Source organism: Tyto alba, unplaced genomic scaffold (genome assembly GCF_018691265.1).
Source record: "Tyto alba isolate M040663 unplaced genomic scaffold, T.alba_DEE_v4.0 Super-Scaffold_2, whole genome shotgun sequence".
NCBI classification, from domain to species: Eukaryota; Metazoa; Chordata; class Aves; order Strigiformes; family Tytonidae; genus Tyto; species Tyto alba.
The window spans coordinates 26,882,291-26,902,253 of NW_024881282.1; the positions used below are offsets into that span (position 1 = coordinate 26,882,291).

The 19,963-nt window shown below is 38.5% G+C and overlaps 1 protein-coding gene across 16 annotated transcripts in view; it reads right to left on the reverse strand.

The window, feature by feature from the left end:
* Positions 1-12,717, reverse strand: part of SUPT20H (SPT20 homolog, SAGA complex component) — a 34,998-nt gene extending 22,281 nt beyond the window's left edge. For 8 of the 16 annotated variants that reach the window (XM_042792504.1, XM_042792499.1, XM_042792498.1 and 5 more), the window contains exons 1-9: positions 12,668-12,717; positions 11,211-11,308; positions 9,129-9,164; positions 7,930-7,988; positions 7,780-7,846; positions 1,630-1,759; positions 852-955; positions 210-326; positions 41-94 (exon numbers count right to left, since the gene is read on the reverse strand). In XM_042792504.1, coding sequence (XP_042648438.1) covers positions 41-94; positions 210-326; positions 852-955; positions 1,630-1,759; positions 7,780-7,846; positions 7,930-7,988; positions 9,129-9,164; positions 11,211-11,213 — 570 coding nt within the window. In that variant the 5' untranslated portion in view covers positions 11,214-11,308; positions 12,668-12,717. Of the gene's footprint in view, positions 1-40; positions 95-209; positions 327-851; positions 956-1,629; positions 1,760-7,779; positions 7,847-7,929; positions 7,989-9,128; positions 9,165-11,210; positions 11,309-12,192; positions 12,319-12,667 lie in introns of those variants that run through there. The other 8 variants (XM_042792505.1, XM_042792506.1, XM_042792497.1 and 5 more) reach the window with 5 other exon arrangements.
* Positions 12,718-19,963: the final 7,246 nt, after the last annotated feature.

The following is a 19,963-nucleotide window of genomic DNA, read 5'->3' on the forward strand; positions in this document are numbered from 1 at the left end:
TTTAACAGATCATTGCAAAGTTTTAAAATAACTAACCCACCTGCGTCCATTTGTGGTTGTCACTTGTTATTGAATGCACATCACAAATTAAAGTCTGAGGGAGAAGACATAATGGTAATTAGCTTTCAACTAAATAACATATGTTCCATAATAATTCATATCCAGTCTAGGAACTACCATAACACTGAGGAATGACTCAAAACACTTACTTGCATTGTAGGACGCAAAAGAATGTGCTTGCTTTGGTACGTTGGAGATTTCATGTTACCAGACTGCCTATAGTCACGTATTTCTGCTATGACACATCCACAATGAAAAATATTAACCTAGTTGAAATAAAAAAACAACTTGTAAATAAACAAGTATTTACCAATCTGCCTCAACCCCTGCCTCCAAAAAGTTTGTTTTATATTATATAAAATTCAGTAATACTATGAATAAAACTAATCACTGATTTTGTCAGACCAGTGGTCTTTACTACACACCTAAAATACAAGCTTCACGTGTAGTGTTTTCACATGCCAGCAACGTAGTTTTAAGAAATTCCCATGCCAAATATTTCATAATGGCAAAGAAGAAAGGAAAGTTTGCTACAGCACAGAGTTGAAGTTGTTTGGCAGCCTTAACCACAGAAGTCTCTCTTCTATCCCATTCTCCCCAATTTTGTGGTTTTTTTTTTTTTTATATATATATATAAGTAAAATTTTTATTTGGGGCATTAAATTTTACAGTTCCAAATGCACAAGTGTTTTATGTCTTGTGGCTGGAATCACCTATGTGAAGCATTCAAAAAAATCAAGGTCTATCTGGGTACAAAAGACAAGTTCTTTCTGAAAACAAAACTTTCAAACCTGAGATTTTTCTAAAAGATCAACCAAAATAGGTGGTAGTTCCTCTGCATCCAAATATTCAAGCAGCTCTCCTTCCTCGTAAGGCAGACGAATGGTCTCAGAATCTGAGTTTAAACAAAACATGTTGATTTTCTTTTGCCTTTCAAGTTCAAATTTTAACAGTGCAAAATCGAAAACAAACTTGCCACAGGAAAAAGCAGGGCTGGTGGAAACCTATCCAAACAGGTGGTTTTTTTTTTGCATAGTATTAATTTTTTCATCCATTTCTGTTCCCAGAGCTTGTTTTTGCTCTTATTGGGCCAAAAGGCAACATGTTAATAGTTCAATGGGACAAAATTTTTGCTCCCAGCTGATATACTGTATGCTCTTATTGCACATCACAGGACCAGTGATGTGGTGCCACCAGGCTAGAACACAGCCTTTGGTCACACCTAGACTGAGTAAGAAGTGAAAGAAACAATTTGACAGAAGGAACCTGAAGTGAGATAAATTAGATAAGTGACTCAGGAAGCTAAGGGAAAATGAGAATGGAAGGGTATCAAAAAGACTCATATTTACTGATTTATGTTCCATCATTAGAAACTGTTACCAAGCATCTCACAGCTTTATGTAAATTTTTAGTACAAGTACAGTTGTTTTGGGTTTTGTTTTTTGTTATATTTTTTTTTTTCCACAAGGGATATTAGAAGTGAAACAGTTAAGTGCAAACAACAACACATTCTAACTATTTACAGAGCATTCTCAGTATTTTTTTGAAATTAAAGAGCAAAAATATTACCTGAACCATTTTTTCCCCTGAGCATAAGTGAATAACCCTCATTTCCCGGATAGAGGTTCACTACCAGACATGACAACGTCTCCTGCATAACCAGCTTCTCAAGTAAATTCACATTTCGCCTCAGCTTCTGCTTTAAAAGTAAACATTGCTCATGAACACAATATTATCAAGTAATTAGTAGAAATAAAAACAATTTATAGAGTATTATTTATATTAATATTGAAGTATATGTCTAAAGCACAGTTAAATCTAATTGGACTGTATTTGGCAGAGTACATATACTGTATTATTATATGTACTTATACACATAGAATTAGAAAAAAAACAACCTCACACATTTAAATTAAAAAACCCTTGAATTGTAAGTCCACAGACAATACAGTTAACAAGAATGACCCTATGCTACAATGCTGTAAATCTACAGTGCACTATTATTTGTATCATTTCTGCGAGCATCATTTATACACTATACACTGTTTGACAACAACAACAAAATATTTAGTACTTTCAAATATTTCTAACAGAAGCAGATATTTCTTTCCAGGATTAAAATACTGAATTACAGCATTTGGAAGCTTTCTTAATTGCATTGCCTTGTCTGTATTTGCTGAAATCTGATCCAGCAGTTGCAGAGGCTATTCCTTTAATTGTAAGAATGATCTTTTCCACGTATAGCAGATTTTTAAAAATTAATTAGTACAATTCAAAGATAATTTTAAACATTTTAAAAGCTCCCTCAGAACTTAAACCAATGAATTCTAAAACTCAGATAATTTTACCCCTTCTGGTTGGAGGCTAGATTTCACAGCTAAATACCAGGTGTGGGTGGAAGCATTTGTTGTTAACCCTAGTGCTCTACTAAACCTGCCCAACTACTCATTTCACATATACCCAACGAAGTAGTATTGGCCTGTCTCCTGAACAAATTTATCTTTCCAGAGATATTGAGATGATAGAAAGCAGAATCATTACTTACAGGGAATGAACTAAGAGAAAAGGACCAAAACCAAAACCCCAAACCCCACAGCAATATCATTTTAACACTTATGCAGAGAAAAAGGAAGAAAATCTTTTCCACCTCCTGCGATGTAGTTTTAGAACGACTGCCCAAAGTTAACTCTTCCCATGCATCATGAATGATGGTGACTATGTCTTACTGGCTTTTACAATTTAGAAATTCTGGAAGCTAACACAAAGTAAAGGACAAAGTAGCACATAAATCCTGGAGAATTAACAGGGAAAGAAGTGGAGGAGCATGGGAGAATGGGGGAAAACACGTCATGGCAACAACAGAGAGAGAGACTGCTTAGGAAAGTCAACTCCTCATATAGGACTCTGGAGACAGCCTGTTATACAAAACCTTCTTCAGTTAAAACTCCTATTAATCCCCCCAACATCTAACCCAAAACAGGAGACTGCATGTGCACTGCTTCAATTTTCAGACACATCACTGAGTAGGGGATATAGCTAGTGGGCTTTCACTTACAGTAGGAAGCAGCCTGAGGTACAGTAAATGTCATTTTTAGACCAAAGTCAACACTCAACTACTCTGACATCTTTTCTCTTAAGAATTGAGATAGTCATCTTTTGATGGAAAAATTTTTGTATTTTTTCGCCAGTGTTGGACAGAATAATACCTTCATATATAGTTATGCAATGACATTAGGACAGAAAAGAACATGAGAATTTTGTAAGAGTCGACTTAAAGGATCATCAGGTTACACAGGAGAGTTTAAGAAATTAATTATTCATATTGCTGTTATATTTAAAAGTAAAACAGAAGGCAATAAACAACAAAAAAACCCCAATTCATTTTCATTGGGACAGTACCAATACTGCTTCTAGAAGTTGTTACTGACAATACTGTTCACATTTCTAATCCAACTTTACTATTTTCATGAGCTTAAGAAAAAGGATCATTCAATTAAGTGCATTGTTCCATCCAAAATACAGGCACTGAATAATTTACACTAACTAGCAACTACTCATAGAATTTCTAAGCACATTTCTCTTTAAACACCTCATAAGTAAAATATCTAATAGTAATTCAATTGTAAATGTAATTAAATTGAGTTAATCACATCACTCTCTAAATTTATTTGGTGAATTACACGTTTTCTTTAATTTTTAGGTTGGTTCAATAATAGTTAGCTGTTGGCCGGTTATGGCTTGGGTTTGCCTTTTTTTTTTTCCCCCTTGTTTCCTCTTTATGGAGGTTAAGATGTTGAGGCGGGGAAGACAGGCAAAGGAAAGAGAAGAGGACAATCACAGAGGCCTAAGAACATTTTTGACATTGCGTTCATATAACCTCAACTTCTTAAGACACAGTCTAATCATATTTTAAAATATAAAGCCTGTCCAAGACATTGCAGTAAATTACCATTTTAAGTACAAACATTTCAATAAGCAGGTAAAGTTACATTTCACTAAGCATGAAAACTTTTCATGACTACAAAAATCAGCTTTCTCCTTTCAGCTAGCTATAAGAGATACTAGCTGATATTAAGTTATTAGCTCAGGTTTTGTCTGCAAAGATTTTAAAGATCAAGGTGTGTCCTGAGGCATATTACATTTCTTAAGCATTCATTGCAGTATATTGCAAGAGTAGAGACACAAAGCTACCAGGCCAGCTGTACTGCTCTGTTACATCAGTTACAACCCTCTTGGACTTCATCCACAGAAAAGCAGCACTCCTCCCTCCTGAGCACACTCTGCAGTGATGGTGTGATGGCTGGGAAGCAGCACAGAGAAGGCACAGGAGGTTTCTTTCGCATTCAGCAGCTTCTCATCACTCCTACTGAAGAAAGACTACTGCGCACTCCTGCCTAACAAGACTGAAGTAGAGATTTTTTTCTGTTTGTTACTCCTACATCCTTGGTTATGAGTGAAATATTAAGTTTAATGCCTCCTCCCCCAACAGTGCACTGGTGTTACAAAACTTATGATTTTATCTTTGTCATGACTACTTTTCTTGTCCCTCACTGTAGCATCTTAAAATCTGTTTTCCCACTTACCTTCATGACTGAAAAGTTGGTAAAAAAAACAAAAACAAACCACCACCTTAAAATAAACAGATCACCTTCATATAAAAAAAGCTCTTGTAGCTTTTTACTAAATCTCTAAAATGGAAATTTAAAACAACCACCCCAGGTTCTTCTCTTGACTTCAGACACATTTCTTTAATCCCAGCACCACTTTATGAATGCATAGAAGATGCGCCTTGGAAGGTACAATTTTGTCTCAACTTCAACAGAACTACTATTTCAAAATTAACTTCATGAACAATGCTAAGCATTGCTCTTTCAGGAAGCAGAAAAAGCAGAGCAGTTTTGTATATATTGACTGAAAAATAAAACCCAACTTGATAAAACAACCTGAGAAAGTATCATTTTTTCTTTACAATATACAAGGAATAAACTGAAGCCTGAACAAGTTTGTGACCTAGCTGAGCCAAAATCAGATCCTGACAGAAGACTGTCACTCATAACTTAGTATACCTCCCCTAGGATGTAACTGGCTGTGTCAATCTTTAGGCCTTCATTCCAATACAGCCGAGTATTAATGCAGCTCAAAGACATGGGCTATGCTACCTCTGTAGTGGAAGCAAGAAAACATTTCAGTTTCATAAGCAACACCTACGGTAAGTTTTTGCAGACCAAATTTCAGGAATACCGTGGTGTGGTGTGAACAAAACCTGCTTGTTTCTCCCCAATGAGGTTAGCTTTACTTTGAAGTGCATTCTTACAGCCAATTGTTTCCTCACACATGCAAGTTCATTCTATTTTCTTCAAGAACAGGAAGATGCATGCAATATGATGTCCTATACAATTTCCCAAATACATCCAACCCTGCGTATCAGTCACCATCATTAGAGATTAATCAAGGACCAAAAATAAAAAATCCCCCACTGTTACCTGGCACCATTTGGCTTATTCGTGTATCATAATTACTTGTTCCCACAACTACCAGTGTATCTCTTATCTGCTACTTTGCTGTAAAAGCAGCTTCTATAAGCTTTATTATTTTTGCACTAGTCCAACAGGGATCTCCAGTGACTGTTGTTAATAGTGTTTTGAAATATGCAGCTGTCAGAAGGCACCAACCAAAAAGAAGTACCAGAGCTCCTCAGATTTACCTGCCTAGCGTAGATCCTTTCAGCCCACAGACGAAGTCTGTTTCCACATTCACATTTAATACTGCTTCCAAAAACTATTGTTTTAATTTTTATTTCTTTCAACTTTTCAGTACAGGAATGCTGAACACTAGAGTCCAAATTAAAAAATAGCTCTAGATAATCACCTCAACATAGTTCTCTCTCTAGTGTGCATATGCACAAATAGAAGAGACACTGAGAAGCAATGAAGCTGGACAGACTGGACTAATTGAGGATGAATAAGTAATTAGTATTTCATGAATTACTGTGGAAAATCTAGTCTTCCCTATGAACACCAAGAACAAGGATATGAGTGATCAAGTAAACTGCAGGGTAGAAAATAGGAACATGGGAGAGATGCAGTATTAGAAGATCTAAGATAAAGGGAGACATATAAGACTGAAATATAATATTCAGTGTCAATTTAAAAATTGTTTCTGAACGGACAACATAATTACAGCTTGTAATGGTGTAATACTGGAATAGAAAATTCAACAGTTCTGTACACTAAAACCTTTAAGCTACATTTAAGTCATCGGCCAAATTCTAGTCCGAATACTATTTCCTCCTTCAGTTTTATTGTGCAAATTGAGACAGTCCTGTGCTCACTGATGAAGTTACCTTTGCACCTTGATTTCTGAGCTTCTCATTTTCAGTAATTACAACCCATAGCATAAGACCAAGATATCTATTAACTATCCACATCTTAGTTCAGTGAATAAGGGCTCTAAATATAAAATTATCTATCATAATAAGCTTCTAATCCTTCAATAAAGGACAACTTAAATTTCTTACTCAAATCTAGATCAGCAATAATCCACTTTATCTACTGTGATGTTATAACTCTTCACTATTTTAAGTTGGGTAAGTTTGCTGGGTACCTTCTAGTTTAGCAATAACTACTGCATTCAAATCCTACTTTTTTTTTCCCCTCAAATTCCAGTCAAGCAAGCCCAATCTTTTCCCTGCTGCCCAAATATTTTGTTACCCATTCACTACTGATGTTTTAATCTTTTCAAGCCTATAATTTGCGTAACACCTTAATCACATTTGTGATTTGAATCAACATCATAAATAAAATCAACTACATCAGAATCGCCAAAAGGAATTACAGGTGCTGAGTAATGAATCTCATTCCCATTTGTCTTCTCATTGTTTTTTACTTCCTTGGGAAGCAACAATACAGCAGATTCCACAGCTTGTTCTTCTCATTCCATTCAATATTCACAGTTTAGCAAAGGACATTATGCCTTTTACACCTTAGATTTATTGTTGCTAAGCCTGTTTGAGCTTCTTTGCTAACTTTAGGAAAAAATTTCACAAAAAGTGTTACCAGCTCGACAGTTCTATGAGAAATAAATCTGAATTTACAACAAAATTCTAAAAAAATTCTCCGCATTTTTTCTCATGGCAGTCATGCTAAGCAATTGATTCTGAAACAATACTGACAACAATGCAGGTGGCATTGACACTGGCCCTAAACTTAATCCTGTGCCACTGAAGTCAGTCATGGTCAAGTCAGAATGAACAGGTCACTCAAGCCAGTCTAGGCCTTACTACTCATAGTATATCACTAGGTTATTTTAATAGTGCTGTTATCTAATAAACTTGTTAGATATACCTCTCCATTCTAGACCATTCTTTTGAAATTCTCTTTTCATATACAGAAAAGCATCTCGAGCACAATCTTAACAATCCTCTGCCAGCATTCTACTTTATTATCTTTAAAAACAGATTTTGGGTTACTAGGTAGTTATCGGCTCTCCCATCACCTTGTTTATATTTCAAAATGAACTAAGATGATGCTATTAAATTATACAGTTTAGTCTACAAAAGTCATAGTAATAATTTATCCTGTAGTCTTAGTCTTAGGTAACTACTACAGTAACCAAGGTTTATTCTTCTTTCTACAAAGGAATTAAGTGAAATTAAAAAAGTATTTTCTGAACTTGCCTGTTTAGACAGTAACAAGAAGCTTCTCAGCAATTTCCACTTACCTTTATCTCAGGCTCTTTTTCACATTCTTCTATATATAAATCATAGAGTTTTTGAAATACAGATTTTCTGAAATTAAAAAAGCTTAAAATGTAACCAAAATTAGATCAAAGAAATGTTATTTAAAAACTAAATACTGAAACTCTTACTACCTTCCACTGGATAAATATTTTCTTTTGGGAGGTCTCTGACGGGCACTTTCAATGATGTACTAGAGAAAAGTAAACCAAAAAACAACATATATTACAAAGAAATATAATTCTAGCAACCATGCAACTGTAAATCCTTACCAGACAGTGCTGTATGTATACAGAAAGTAAGTAACAGTTATGGTACATGACTGTTTCAAAAGTGTACTAAACATGACCTCATGTATGTTAGTCATCAGCAAGGACACAGCTCAATGTAGCTGCGAAACACAGCATTTCATGGTTATGGCACAAGTTGCACACAAAGCCTTGATTTTACATTCATGTTTTGTAATTACAGCAGTAAATAACACTACTATAGTAGCACTACCACTGTACATACTTAACACTACTGAAGTTAACATGCTACAATACACTCAAATTAATGCATACTGTCTCAACAACACTTACAAACCAAGTATTCCTCAACAAAAGCAACTTCAGGAAGTTTAATTTCCCCCTTGTCTCTTGCATTTAAACTAGTTTTCTCTATAGACCTATGTATTAAAAATAGGCTCATGTACATTAAATATTTAAATTAAAATTAATAATAATTAAGAAAGGTATCATCCCACATTAAATGTAGCTTATATTCTAACAAGGTTTTTCCAAATTTCTATGGTTTGTCTACATATTCTGATTATCAGCTTAGTTCAGAATTTCAATGAAGAGAAGTTCTCCCACAGAAACATGTATTTCCCATAATAGGGTTCAAGGTAATCACTACATCAGATGTCAGTATGAAAGAACATGAATGTGAAGGCACTTGCCTCTGTTCTAATTGGGCTACCCTTTAAAATGGAAACAGGATTTTGCCATATATTTCTGCTAGCTGTCTCTGAATCACCACTGTAAAGCTCTACTTATTTCACAGCACACAGATTTGCTGGTTTAAAAGGGGAAAACTGAAGTCCTACATAGTCTATCATCACTGCACCTGGTGATGTTCTCAGTACAATGAATAAGAGACAAATACATGACAGCAGTTTTAGTGAGAATTTCACAAAGCCAGTGTTACATATATGGGTGATTATTTATGTACACACATATATATTTACATAACATACTCCTCCACTGCTTTTCAGAAGAAATACAAATCAGTTATTTTTAAACTGTAAGACCAATATATTGTGTGCAAAAAAAATAACTTAGCTACTCCTTACCTCTGCACGATCCAATGCCAGTTCTAAAGCTTGCTGCTGCAAGAAATACAAGGGTTTTTTTAGAAATTACATTGTTTAAACATCCTCATACATAAAAACACCACAAAAACTCTATTACTACTGATATGAATTTATAGTTAGAAGATGGGCTCAAACATTCTTTAGCACGACTAAATTTAGCAGCTGAAACCTCATGTAACTGCATCAACAGTAATTAATCTCTCTACCAAGTGTCTGTACTTGCAAAGTTTTGGCTAAATTATGAAATCTTAGAACAATGAAAGGCAATTAGAATTAAAAGCAGGAATAGAAATTACACCTAATAAAAGTAGTAACAAATACTAACCCAAACAAGTAGAAAATCTGTTCTCCTTTCTTAAGCTACTAATTTAACAGAAAGACTAGGCCACAGTATGCCTGAACTGGAAGGAAAGACCTAACTTCTAGACACTGATGCCTAAATATTAGTGCAGTTATTTTTCTACAAAATGGAAACAAAGATCTTGTACTCAGAGCGTTACTTCTGCACACAACACAACAGTATGGTGTAAGAAACTTCTCAAATTATGTGACTAAGAAACAGAGCCTGCACTCCAGATTTCTTCCAAGACAGGCTAAGAACTATGCCCACCCTAGGACAACACACCAAAGTCTGCAAAAACTTCTCTATATTCCATCACACAGTATACTCAATAGCATTTGCTTTAATGGATTTAGCTCCTTTGGAATGTCCTTCATTTCACTATACATGCAGTTGATATAGATGCATTTCAAGAAGAGCAAACAGCTTCATAGATACAAATAATGAATTCTTAACCTAAAATTTGGCAAGTATTTCAAACCAGAATAAACAAGCATAAGTGTCAAAAAAAGAGAGTCTCTCTTGGCCCCTAACTTTCCTTCTCCAGCACTTACTACAGCTCTGACACCTACTTTGTGTGGGAATAATGTGCAGCTGTTAAATGAACCACACAATGAAACTGCTTCGAGGCAGGGAGGAGAGAGAAGACAATACTAAGAACCAAAGTCCCATAGGTAAATACTTAGGGCTTGATTCAACTCAGAGTAAGTCAAGAGAAGCAATGTATTCACTTCAGTGGCAAGTGGATAAAATCCTCAAGAATGTATTGGTGACAAGTCTAATAATAAAAAAAACCCTGTTACTTGAAAAATAACTAACACAATTGCCACAGCCTGAAACTTTTAAATAGGCTACACTATTCAGAAAAGTCAGAGAAGCATTTTGGAGAATCCTCCACTCTTCAGTAAAGCTTAGAAACATTTGTAATAGATACTTCCTACATATATATATTTGTGTTGTTTCTTCAGTTTAACCCATCCCTATCAGCTGTTTGTGAAAGCAAATACCTTTACTCAAGCCTCAAGGAATAGAAGGCACACGAGCCACGTCCGATACATGGCAGTACCAGTTATTTCATACATTAGGATTCAGGGGAGAAGAACATACTACAGTAACAAAAAAAGATACAGCAAAAACATTCAGGCCTTTTACCATTTACCTCCAGTGCCTTTAATATAAAATTTCTTACCAGTTCTTGTAAAAAAAAAAAAAGCACTTAACATGATATTACCCAATAGAACTTGCCACTACAGAACATTTAAATTTTGAAGAGTCTAGGTGTTTATATGAAAATGTCAAATACTCATGCTTTTTATATAAGTCTAGTGGATAAGTGCATGATTTCAGACATTCAGTTCACTGACTGATTGACATTAGGTAAAAATCCATGGTAATATTATCACCTGTGAATAGAAGAGTACTATGTGTAGGCAGGATTTATATGTGCTCAACTGTCTAACGCCAGTCCTGACTGAAAACACACCACTAGCTTTATATGATAATTTCTATGATGCATTGGACAGTGACAAGGTGTTTAGAAGTATTCACAAGCTATGAAGGAAGGCATTCCTGAAAAAAGAAATATCAGAACTCAGGAGCAACAGGCAAAATATTTTTTTTAAAGAAAACGTGAAACATTAATGGCATTCTCCTCATCAGCTTGACAGCCAGCAGACTAGAACAAAAGGATCTGAAAATATATTATCTGAATCATAACCTACCATTGTAGTTGAAGCCAGGTGACCAAATGGCAAAATAAGTACTTAAGAAGTTTGGCGCAGCAGGCAAAGAATCATATTTTATGGTGACAGTTGGGGTACTGTAAAAATCAAGGAGAAAAAAAAATATCACTAAGAAACTAAATGAGCATTGTATTTAAATACATTTTCAGTGGTCCACTGTACTTAAAACTCATTTACATAGTATCCTTTCCTCCAAAACTAGAAATAAAAAAGTTCCATTCAGCGTAAGTGCAGAGGTTCCTCTTCTAATGACTCCTGCTTTGCACAATCATTTTACATTAATTAAACAGTAAAGTAACAATAAGCATACAACTGACATTGTATAGCTAAGCACTTTTCTCTGTTGCAGCAGTCTATACCCAATTACCACAGCTACAGATACACAGAAGGCTGAACATTTAACAACAAGCAGTCAGGATGTTTAGGATACCCTATTAGGTTTTTTGTTTTGCTTTTCTGAAAGTATTATTCCATAGACAACACCTCTACTAGCAGTGCCTTCTGGCATTATTTTGAAACATTAAGTTTAATACTGACTCACAGGAGGCTGCCAATTATGAACTGAATAAAATTTGCACAGCACTGGCACCTCCCTTAGATACCATGTCCCTATGCCATTTCACTTTTAAATTCAGCTTGATAGTTTATGAAGAAAAAACTTGCTCACAACCCCCAATCTTTAGATCCTGTTCACAGTGAAGAGATGGGAAAATTCAAGTCAATTTTACCTTCGCATGTGAACATTACAGTGCCTCACTATATTTGAAACATTCCACCACACCTAACTTCAATTTGTAGAAATATTTATGTTGCAGCTACATTCCACATCAGCCTTGGTTTTGGCAACCACCTTCCTGGATTTCAGATGACAGATGCCTGCTACCTCACACCTCCCTAAACCTTACTCAGCTGTTTCAGCGTGGAAGGAATTTCAAGAGGAAAAGAAAAAACCAAAACCAACCCGACCCACAGGGAATGACTCGGAGCTCCCCGCAAGGCTGAAACCTGCCGGCGCCTGGCAGGTGGTGAGGTGGTGGGCAAAAGGGAGCATCCACCCGTGCCACCATCCCACGGGCCAGCCGCTTCCCGAGCGGCCTCCCCGCCCCAGCTCACGCAATAGCCGGGTCCCAGGAGCCGGAGCCCGGGAGCACCCGGGACGGCGGGCGAGGCGCAGGCACCGGCCCCGCCAGGGACGAGGAGCCCGGGACGTGCTGTGACTGCCCCGCCGGGCGGCCAGCCGGGCAACCCCCGCCGACACGGGCCTTCCTGCGAGGGCGGAGAGCGACCGGCCGGAGCCACCGCCGGCAGCAGCCAGCTGGGAAGAACCGGGCCAGGACAAGGCGCAAAACCGCACGCAAGGCCCGGGCCAGGGCGCAAACCCCACCAACCGCCCCTTAACCCCGGCGGGGGAGGCCCATGACACCGGGCGCCGTTACCTGCCGGCCTCCCGCGGGGCCCGGCCCGGCCCTGCCCCCCCGCGCCGCCGCCGCCGCCGCCGCCCGCTCATCCGCCCCCGCCGCTTCCGCCCCGTCGCTTCCGCGTCGCTTCCGGAAGGGGCGGGAGCGGTCGCCATGGCGACGAGGTGGCGGGGGGCGGGGGGTAGGCGGAGGGCGGGAAGGGACTCTCGGCGTCGTCATAGAGACGGGAGGGCGGGAAGGCTCCGAAGCCCTGCCTCTCCGCCGGCGGCTCGCGCCGGGAGCAGCCGTTGGACGCTGAGGGGCGGCCGCCGCCACCACCACCGGGTTTAGTGGTCGTAAAGCGGCTGGATGCCTCTGCCGGCCAAAGGTTCGACGCCGTTGTGAGAATCTGAGTCGGTTTCCTTGTGTCTCAGGGATGCCGGAAGGATATTTGAAGGTTTTTGGTGTGTGTCCCGCCCCCTCCTCCGGGCAGCAGCGCGGTGTGGAAGCTGGTTTCTCTGAGGGCAGGGGAGGGAAAGGTTGGGTGGTGTGGCAGCAAGTGAAGGACAGGGAAGGATTACTTGGGAAAGGTGTGGTGAACACATGGCTGAGGAAGCTTTGCTTAGTATAAACTCACTTCCCGAATGTAAATTTTACTCAGTCATAATGCTCTATATTTTCATAATTCCTATTTGAGGTACGCAGGAATTATTCTAAAGGATGGTATAGGAAAGATTTAAGCCTCTTTTCTCCGTAATAGATTATTGTGAGTGTTTTAGCAGCTGCTTCTGGGTAACTTGCTAGAGCTGCTGGGTGATTTATCAGATCGTTATGCAAACAACCATCAGTTTGAAGTGAGAAAAGCTAATTTTAAAATTGCATTAAAAGCCTGGTGCTTGTAAAGTCTAAAAATGCCTGTTTTTTGGAGTTTGTTCATTTGTTTTTCTGTAATGTTCAGTTTTCTGTAAAATCGGACAAAACAGAGCAGAACTGCACAGCAAATTTGGTATATATATGTTCATGTACATATTGGAATTTTCTTTGAATCACATAGTAAACAACAAAGGGATTGGAGGCAGCTTGAGAAGAAATTTACTGTGACCTCTTCCTCTAGAGAAGTTAAATAATGCCTGTATTGTTTTAGGCAGATACCTGTCTAACAATGATCAGATCTGTCTACAAGCAAAGTTAACTAATATGTTGTTACAGATTAACAAACATCAGGATTACTTGATAAAATACCTTTGTGATAACGGATTGAAACATCCTCATGTTAGGAAAACAGTTTAAAGTAGGATTTGTATTCCTAAAAGAATAAGAATTGGAGGGGGGGGTGTGGAAATTAATCATCACTCAGCATCGACAGGAGAGTGAAAGGATGTACCTAAAATAAATTTCTCCCAGCTGCCTACAGTGCTGTGTGAGGTTGCTTCTATGGGCATCCTATCAGGAGGGTTCCTGGTGGGGATGCACTCCCAGTATCCATACTCCTAAGTATTTTCAAGCTCTCCGAGGCACATCTACACTATACGTTGCACATACTGTCCCTGGGCACAGCTCTTACCTGTCCTGTTGCCTGTTATTCCCGGGCCTTTCTAGCACTTCTGGCTGAGTCACAATTTATTTGTTCAGAGCAATGAGCAAATGTGCTACCCTGTGATTCATCAGCCAGTCCTATAGGGAAGAGCACACCTAACACCACCCTTCAATGCCTTTGTTAACCTGGCAGTGCTGACATGTCCTAACAAGGGGTGACTTGAAAATTCAAGGAAATTTAGGCATGGGGAGCTCCAGGGAGCTCTGGGCAAAGAGTGGAGTGCTTTCTGTAGGACCACCCAGGTACTCTGTCTTGGTGCTGACACTGTTTTGGTTTCAGCACTGGATTCTTAGCCCTTCTGTGTCTCACACTCTGAGCATAGCCAAAACATAAGTAATAATTGCTGATGATGCCTAGAGTCTCTCAGAGGTTCTGAGTGAATACAGTAAAAGGCTCTGATGAGATGAGTGTTCTTCAGCTGTGGGGATAAATAAGATGGCCACCTAATTTCAGCACATGAAAAGCTACTTTAATGATTTGTTAGGAGCCCACATTGTTCCTGAACAATGGAGAAGAAATGACCAGGATCCCATCCTGGTCCAGGAGCAGGTGGCAGTTCTTCTAGGACTCATCCAGGCGCTCAAAAGATGCATGGTACAGCAGCTCTGCAGCTGCATTTGATCCAACTTAGAAGATAGCCCTCCTTTGAGCAGGCAGTTGGACTACCTACCAACCTAAATTTTTCTATAGTTCTGTGCTGTATGCCATCTGCTTCACATTACCTGGTGAGTATAAAAATTATCAGAATGTAATTGTCATTATGTAAGCCATTTTTGGTTACTTTTTTCTGTGAACTGAAGAACACTGGGAATGTGAGAGAGCCACATTGTTAGCTAGGCTTTGTTTCGATACGATTAGTTATATTTTTTTTTTTTATTTCTGCTTAAGTCTGTAACTTTCTATATTTTAATATGACGTCAGAGTTGAACATGGCAAAATACAGGCATATATTAAATCTCATTTCATGTCAGCTTAATCTGATACGTAGAGCGACACTGTGGAACGTTGGCTCACCACCAGAGTACAATCTGCAGAAAGTCCTTGTCTTTCTGAACTCTGTTACCTTTTCCCTGGGACAGACAGGCAACTCCTTTCTGCCCAGCAACATCATAATCCCCTTTGAGGGACCTACACACTAACATGTTCCTGTTGCCACTGTCTAGCTTGGTGACCATGATGCCAACCCTTAGTGGACTGCGCGTTCTGCCACTGCTCAGTGCCCACCTGAGCAGGCCTTCAGTTGGCTCTGCCTTCGAGAGCTGCTCTGTGCCACTGTGCCGGGTGCCATAAAGTCCCATAGAGGTTCACTGCAGAGAAATGATGACCCAAGTAGCTGCAGGAGAGCTAGACACTACATAAGACTTCACATCCAAAGGCTTAGTTAATATAGCCAATGTCACATTTTCCTGTCCATTCTTGTAAAAAAATGATCATTATGTGAACAAAGATTTTTCACTTTACTCTCAACTATTCACTGTCTGGCCATAGAAAATGAAAGATTGATGCTTGAGCTATATTCTTAGCCTGTGCCACCAGGGCTCGTGTTTTAAGTGTCTTTCTTCCCATTTCAGTTCAGGCTGGAATGAGAAGATCTAACCCCTCAAGTGGCATAGCGCATAGTCATGATCTGCCTGAAGACCTTGTATCCAAGGCAGAAATGTCTTCTCATACCTAGGCAGTAACCTGTTATGCTTGGCCTTCTGGAAGGCCTGCAATCTTCCTCCAGAGCTGCCTTCAAGCTAGGTTATGTCTGGGCTGAAGAATCTGGCCACAATCTACTTATCTGTGTGTGGGTTTAGGCTTGCCTAACTGCAGTTAGTTACCCACTGTAGTGGGAGAGAAACAGCATATCGGTGTTACTTCAGTGTGAACCTTTGTTTACAAAGGCATCTCAGTGTTGGATTTGGAAATGGGCTTTCTTCTCAAAAGAGTAACTACATGTCTTAGAGACACAGATGGTTTTGCATATTCTCTAAACATATTGTCTCTTTATACCCTCTTTGTCCTCTTATCAGAAACAATATGTATTCCTTATTACATGCAGATGGAATAAATGATCAACATACGGCCAACTTCTGCACAATGATAAAGAATATTGTAAACATGGTGCTCTGCTTGCCATTGTCTGTTCTAAGTCTATTATGGTCATTCTACCTTCTTCTGCCTGACTTGGCATATGTTAGACATATATATTTTACTGAAAATTAGTGTTTTCACTGCAGATAGTTTGTCACTGGAACTAACTAGCTAAAAGTCATGTGTATGACAATAATACATTTAAGATCATTAAAGCCTGAGTTACAAAGCGTCTGTCCTGGTTTATAAACCACATAGGTTACAAGGAACAGGGAGCTCAGTTGTCTATATAAGATCAGTTAAAGACTGAATCTGTGATAGCTATTATTAGGTTTTTGTTTTTTTTTTTTTTTTAATTTCTTAGACATGAGCCAACTTTTACTGTGTATATATATATATATATATATATACTGTTTTACTTTGCTGATTGTGTTGAACAGTAAAAATACAAGCCAAAAAGAACAATGCAAGGATTTTCAGATCCAAGTGTTGTAATGGGACTATGGGGTTTTTAACTTTAAAAACTTCTGTGTAGATGAGAAGTCAGTCTCACTGTGAACATATCTAAATTAGGTTGTTCTTTAACAGTAACAAACCTTCATTCATAATAGCTATGTGTCTATTATTTGTCTATAAACAGATTTGCATGATTCGTGTGTTTGATGGGAATGGAGTACCAGAGTTGTGTAGCCATAGTGATACACTTGTCCCAGTAAAAAATTACAAAGCTGTTTTTCATTGTCCTGTGCTGTTTCAAAATTAAATGGCATTCAGGCATATGAGTCTGAGTCAGATTTATATGCTCAGGCTGACATGGTGATTCAAGTATGATCCCTCTCATTTGAGTACAGATGAAAAAAGAAATGACAGCATGATATGAGTAGAAAGTTCAAGTCAGACAGACTGTGGGCATGTGAATGAAGCTTAGGGCAAAGAGCCATGAACTCCTGAATTCTAACTCAGTTATGTCATTGGCTTTCTGTGTGGTCAGTTATAAATCCCTGTGGCTAACATTTCCTACCCTGGGTATGTACATCTGCATTTAGGACTTAAATGATTTGCAGACGTGCTGAAGACCCACAGCTTCTATTTATTTTAAAGGTCAGGTACATCTTCTCAAGTTCAACCAACCATTCTTTTGTAGGCAGATATTTCTAACTTGACTGTTTAAATAGAATTTTACAGTTGGCGAATAGAGATGAACAACATTCTTATTCAATTTATGTTCAATTTGTTGTCTGAACATTTGTTTTTCCTTCACGAAAGCACACAGAGAAAGTTGCAGAGAAAGCCCTTCATTTATTTTCAGGCAGTAGAGATCAAAAAAACATGAAATACTGTGGAATAAATATTTTGAAGTGACTTCGGGTAGGATTCAGTAGATAATTAAGACACAAAAATCAACTATAAGCGAGCTAGAAGATAGGTCTTTGTTATACTCAGTAAAGCCTAGAAATCAATTCAGCTCACTCTAAAGTAGCTATCTTGAGTAAGCCTCAGTTGCTTTAAGATAAGTATCTAGTTCCTTTTGTGATGCCCCTGAAGTATTTTAGACACTTTTTCAGGACTGGCAAATGTGACACAGAACTTGAGGGAGATCTGTATTCTTCAGCTGGAGAGGTTCCATAATGGAGTCTATAATGGCACTACACCCCTGTCTTTAGTGAGCCTGTAGCTGGTCAGCTGAGACACTTTCTTGGACTTCTTGGCTGTGTTGATGAGCTCCTCTGGTTACAGGAGCATTAACACATGTAGACACCTATTTCAAACGAAGTCTTTCTGTAAGAGCTCTCATGTCTCAGTTTTGGGATGCTCAGCCAGTGACACCTTAAAGGCAGGCTTGATTTTCAGAACGTTCTGACTTAAACTCAGTGGTTTAGGTAACTTTGTTGGGTTTATGGTTTGACAGCTAAAGGAATTGATTTATCATCACAGATTATTTATGATTTCTATCAGAAGAATATAACAGTTGAAGCTACTCAGTTCCAATCACATATGTTATTTTGAATTTTCCTTTCTGATGGTAGTTGCAATGAGTCTACCTAAAGCTGGACAAACCCGTCTACATTACAGGAATTTATGAAGCCTTAGGAGGATGAACAGGGCATTCACACTGCAGATGTATGGGACATCTGGAGACAACCTCTATTCCACAGACCATTTCAACTTTTTCAACATCTCCATCTTGCTCTACCCTGAACTTATTTGCACCTCTAACACTTTACTTCCCAGTCCTACATAAAAGACTGTCTCACTCTTACCAGCATCTCACAGACACAAAGGAGGAGCAGGGTAGGCAACCTTGCCCAGAATGTTTAATTACCAACCCTTCTTCATTGCTTCCTTCCCTGCTTGAACTTGACAACTCCTCTTGGGCACAGCACAAACTGGTCAATAGGAGATGAAGTGGGTCAAGACTTACTGGGATTTCTGCACACAGAAATGTGGAGATTGGAGACTGCATTTAGGAGCTAACGTCCTACTCAGGACAGCAAATAAAGCAAGAAGATTTAATAGCAGACTGATGGTAAATCTGAAATGTCATGGGCCACAGAGAATAAGCCAGAAGCTGAGGTTACTAGGAGATATATTTGGCTGCAGTTTTTCTGTTTCCTTGAGAAAGGAAAGGAGAAGGAAGTGATAACTGGAGGGATAGACAGTGGTCAGAGTAGATCAGCTCCCTGATGATCTAGAGGTAGGCAGTCAGGGTTAGCGAGGGCCAGAGGAAGAAATGCAGTCCAGGCTATACTTTATATAGAAAGGCCACTCTGGCTGGTCTTTTTCCTGCCCTGTGCTTACACAGAAATCATTATGAGAATGACAAAGTATGTTTTTAATAATTAGTGTTGTTGCAGGATTCTGGTGTGGTGCTATGTCAATCTGTTGCTTGTGTTTGGAGTTGAGATAGCTGTCAAACTGTTTCCAAAAACCAGGGAACCTGTAGTTGGAGGAGTTTGACACTGAGGGCACGTTGAGGAGAAATTAGGGTGATACAGATACAGCTGAAAATTTGAGTCAATGATGCCGAGGTTCTCTAATGGGCTGTAGCATGCTAGTATAGAAAGGGTGGATTACCTTTAAATCATCTCTTACATTTTGAGTATTTCATGGGAGAGAATTTGTGCACTACTGGTTGGTAAAACATAACAGATCATAGCAGTCAACTTGGCTTTATTAAATGGTGAGGTTGCCATGGCAAACAATACTGGAACAATAAAATGGGCCCCTCTAGTTAAGGCAATGGTGTCAGAATGCAAGAATCTCAATATAACAAAATTTAGGACAGCCTCAGGAATCCCTAGAAATTTTTTCAAATTATTCTTCATTTGGCAAAATATATATATATCTGTGCTTCTATTATGAACGAAGTTAATGAGGATATTGAGTTAATTAATCTATAATAATGATAGAAAAAAGATGTCGTCTTCTCCTTTGAAGATTAAAAATTGTATCTTTTATTGAGCTGCTTCGGTAATAAATAAGCAAAGAAATGTACCATTTTTACATAATTAATTTTTGGGTGAGCTGCTTTGGCTGAGTTTTCCAGAATTCATCAGCAACAGATTTGTTGGTCTTCTTTTGTAGTACTCAGAGTTTGGAAAACATATCTGAATATTTGCATTTTGAACATATACAGATGATGTGTAAGTGCAGCACAACTG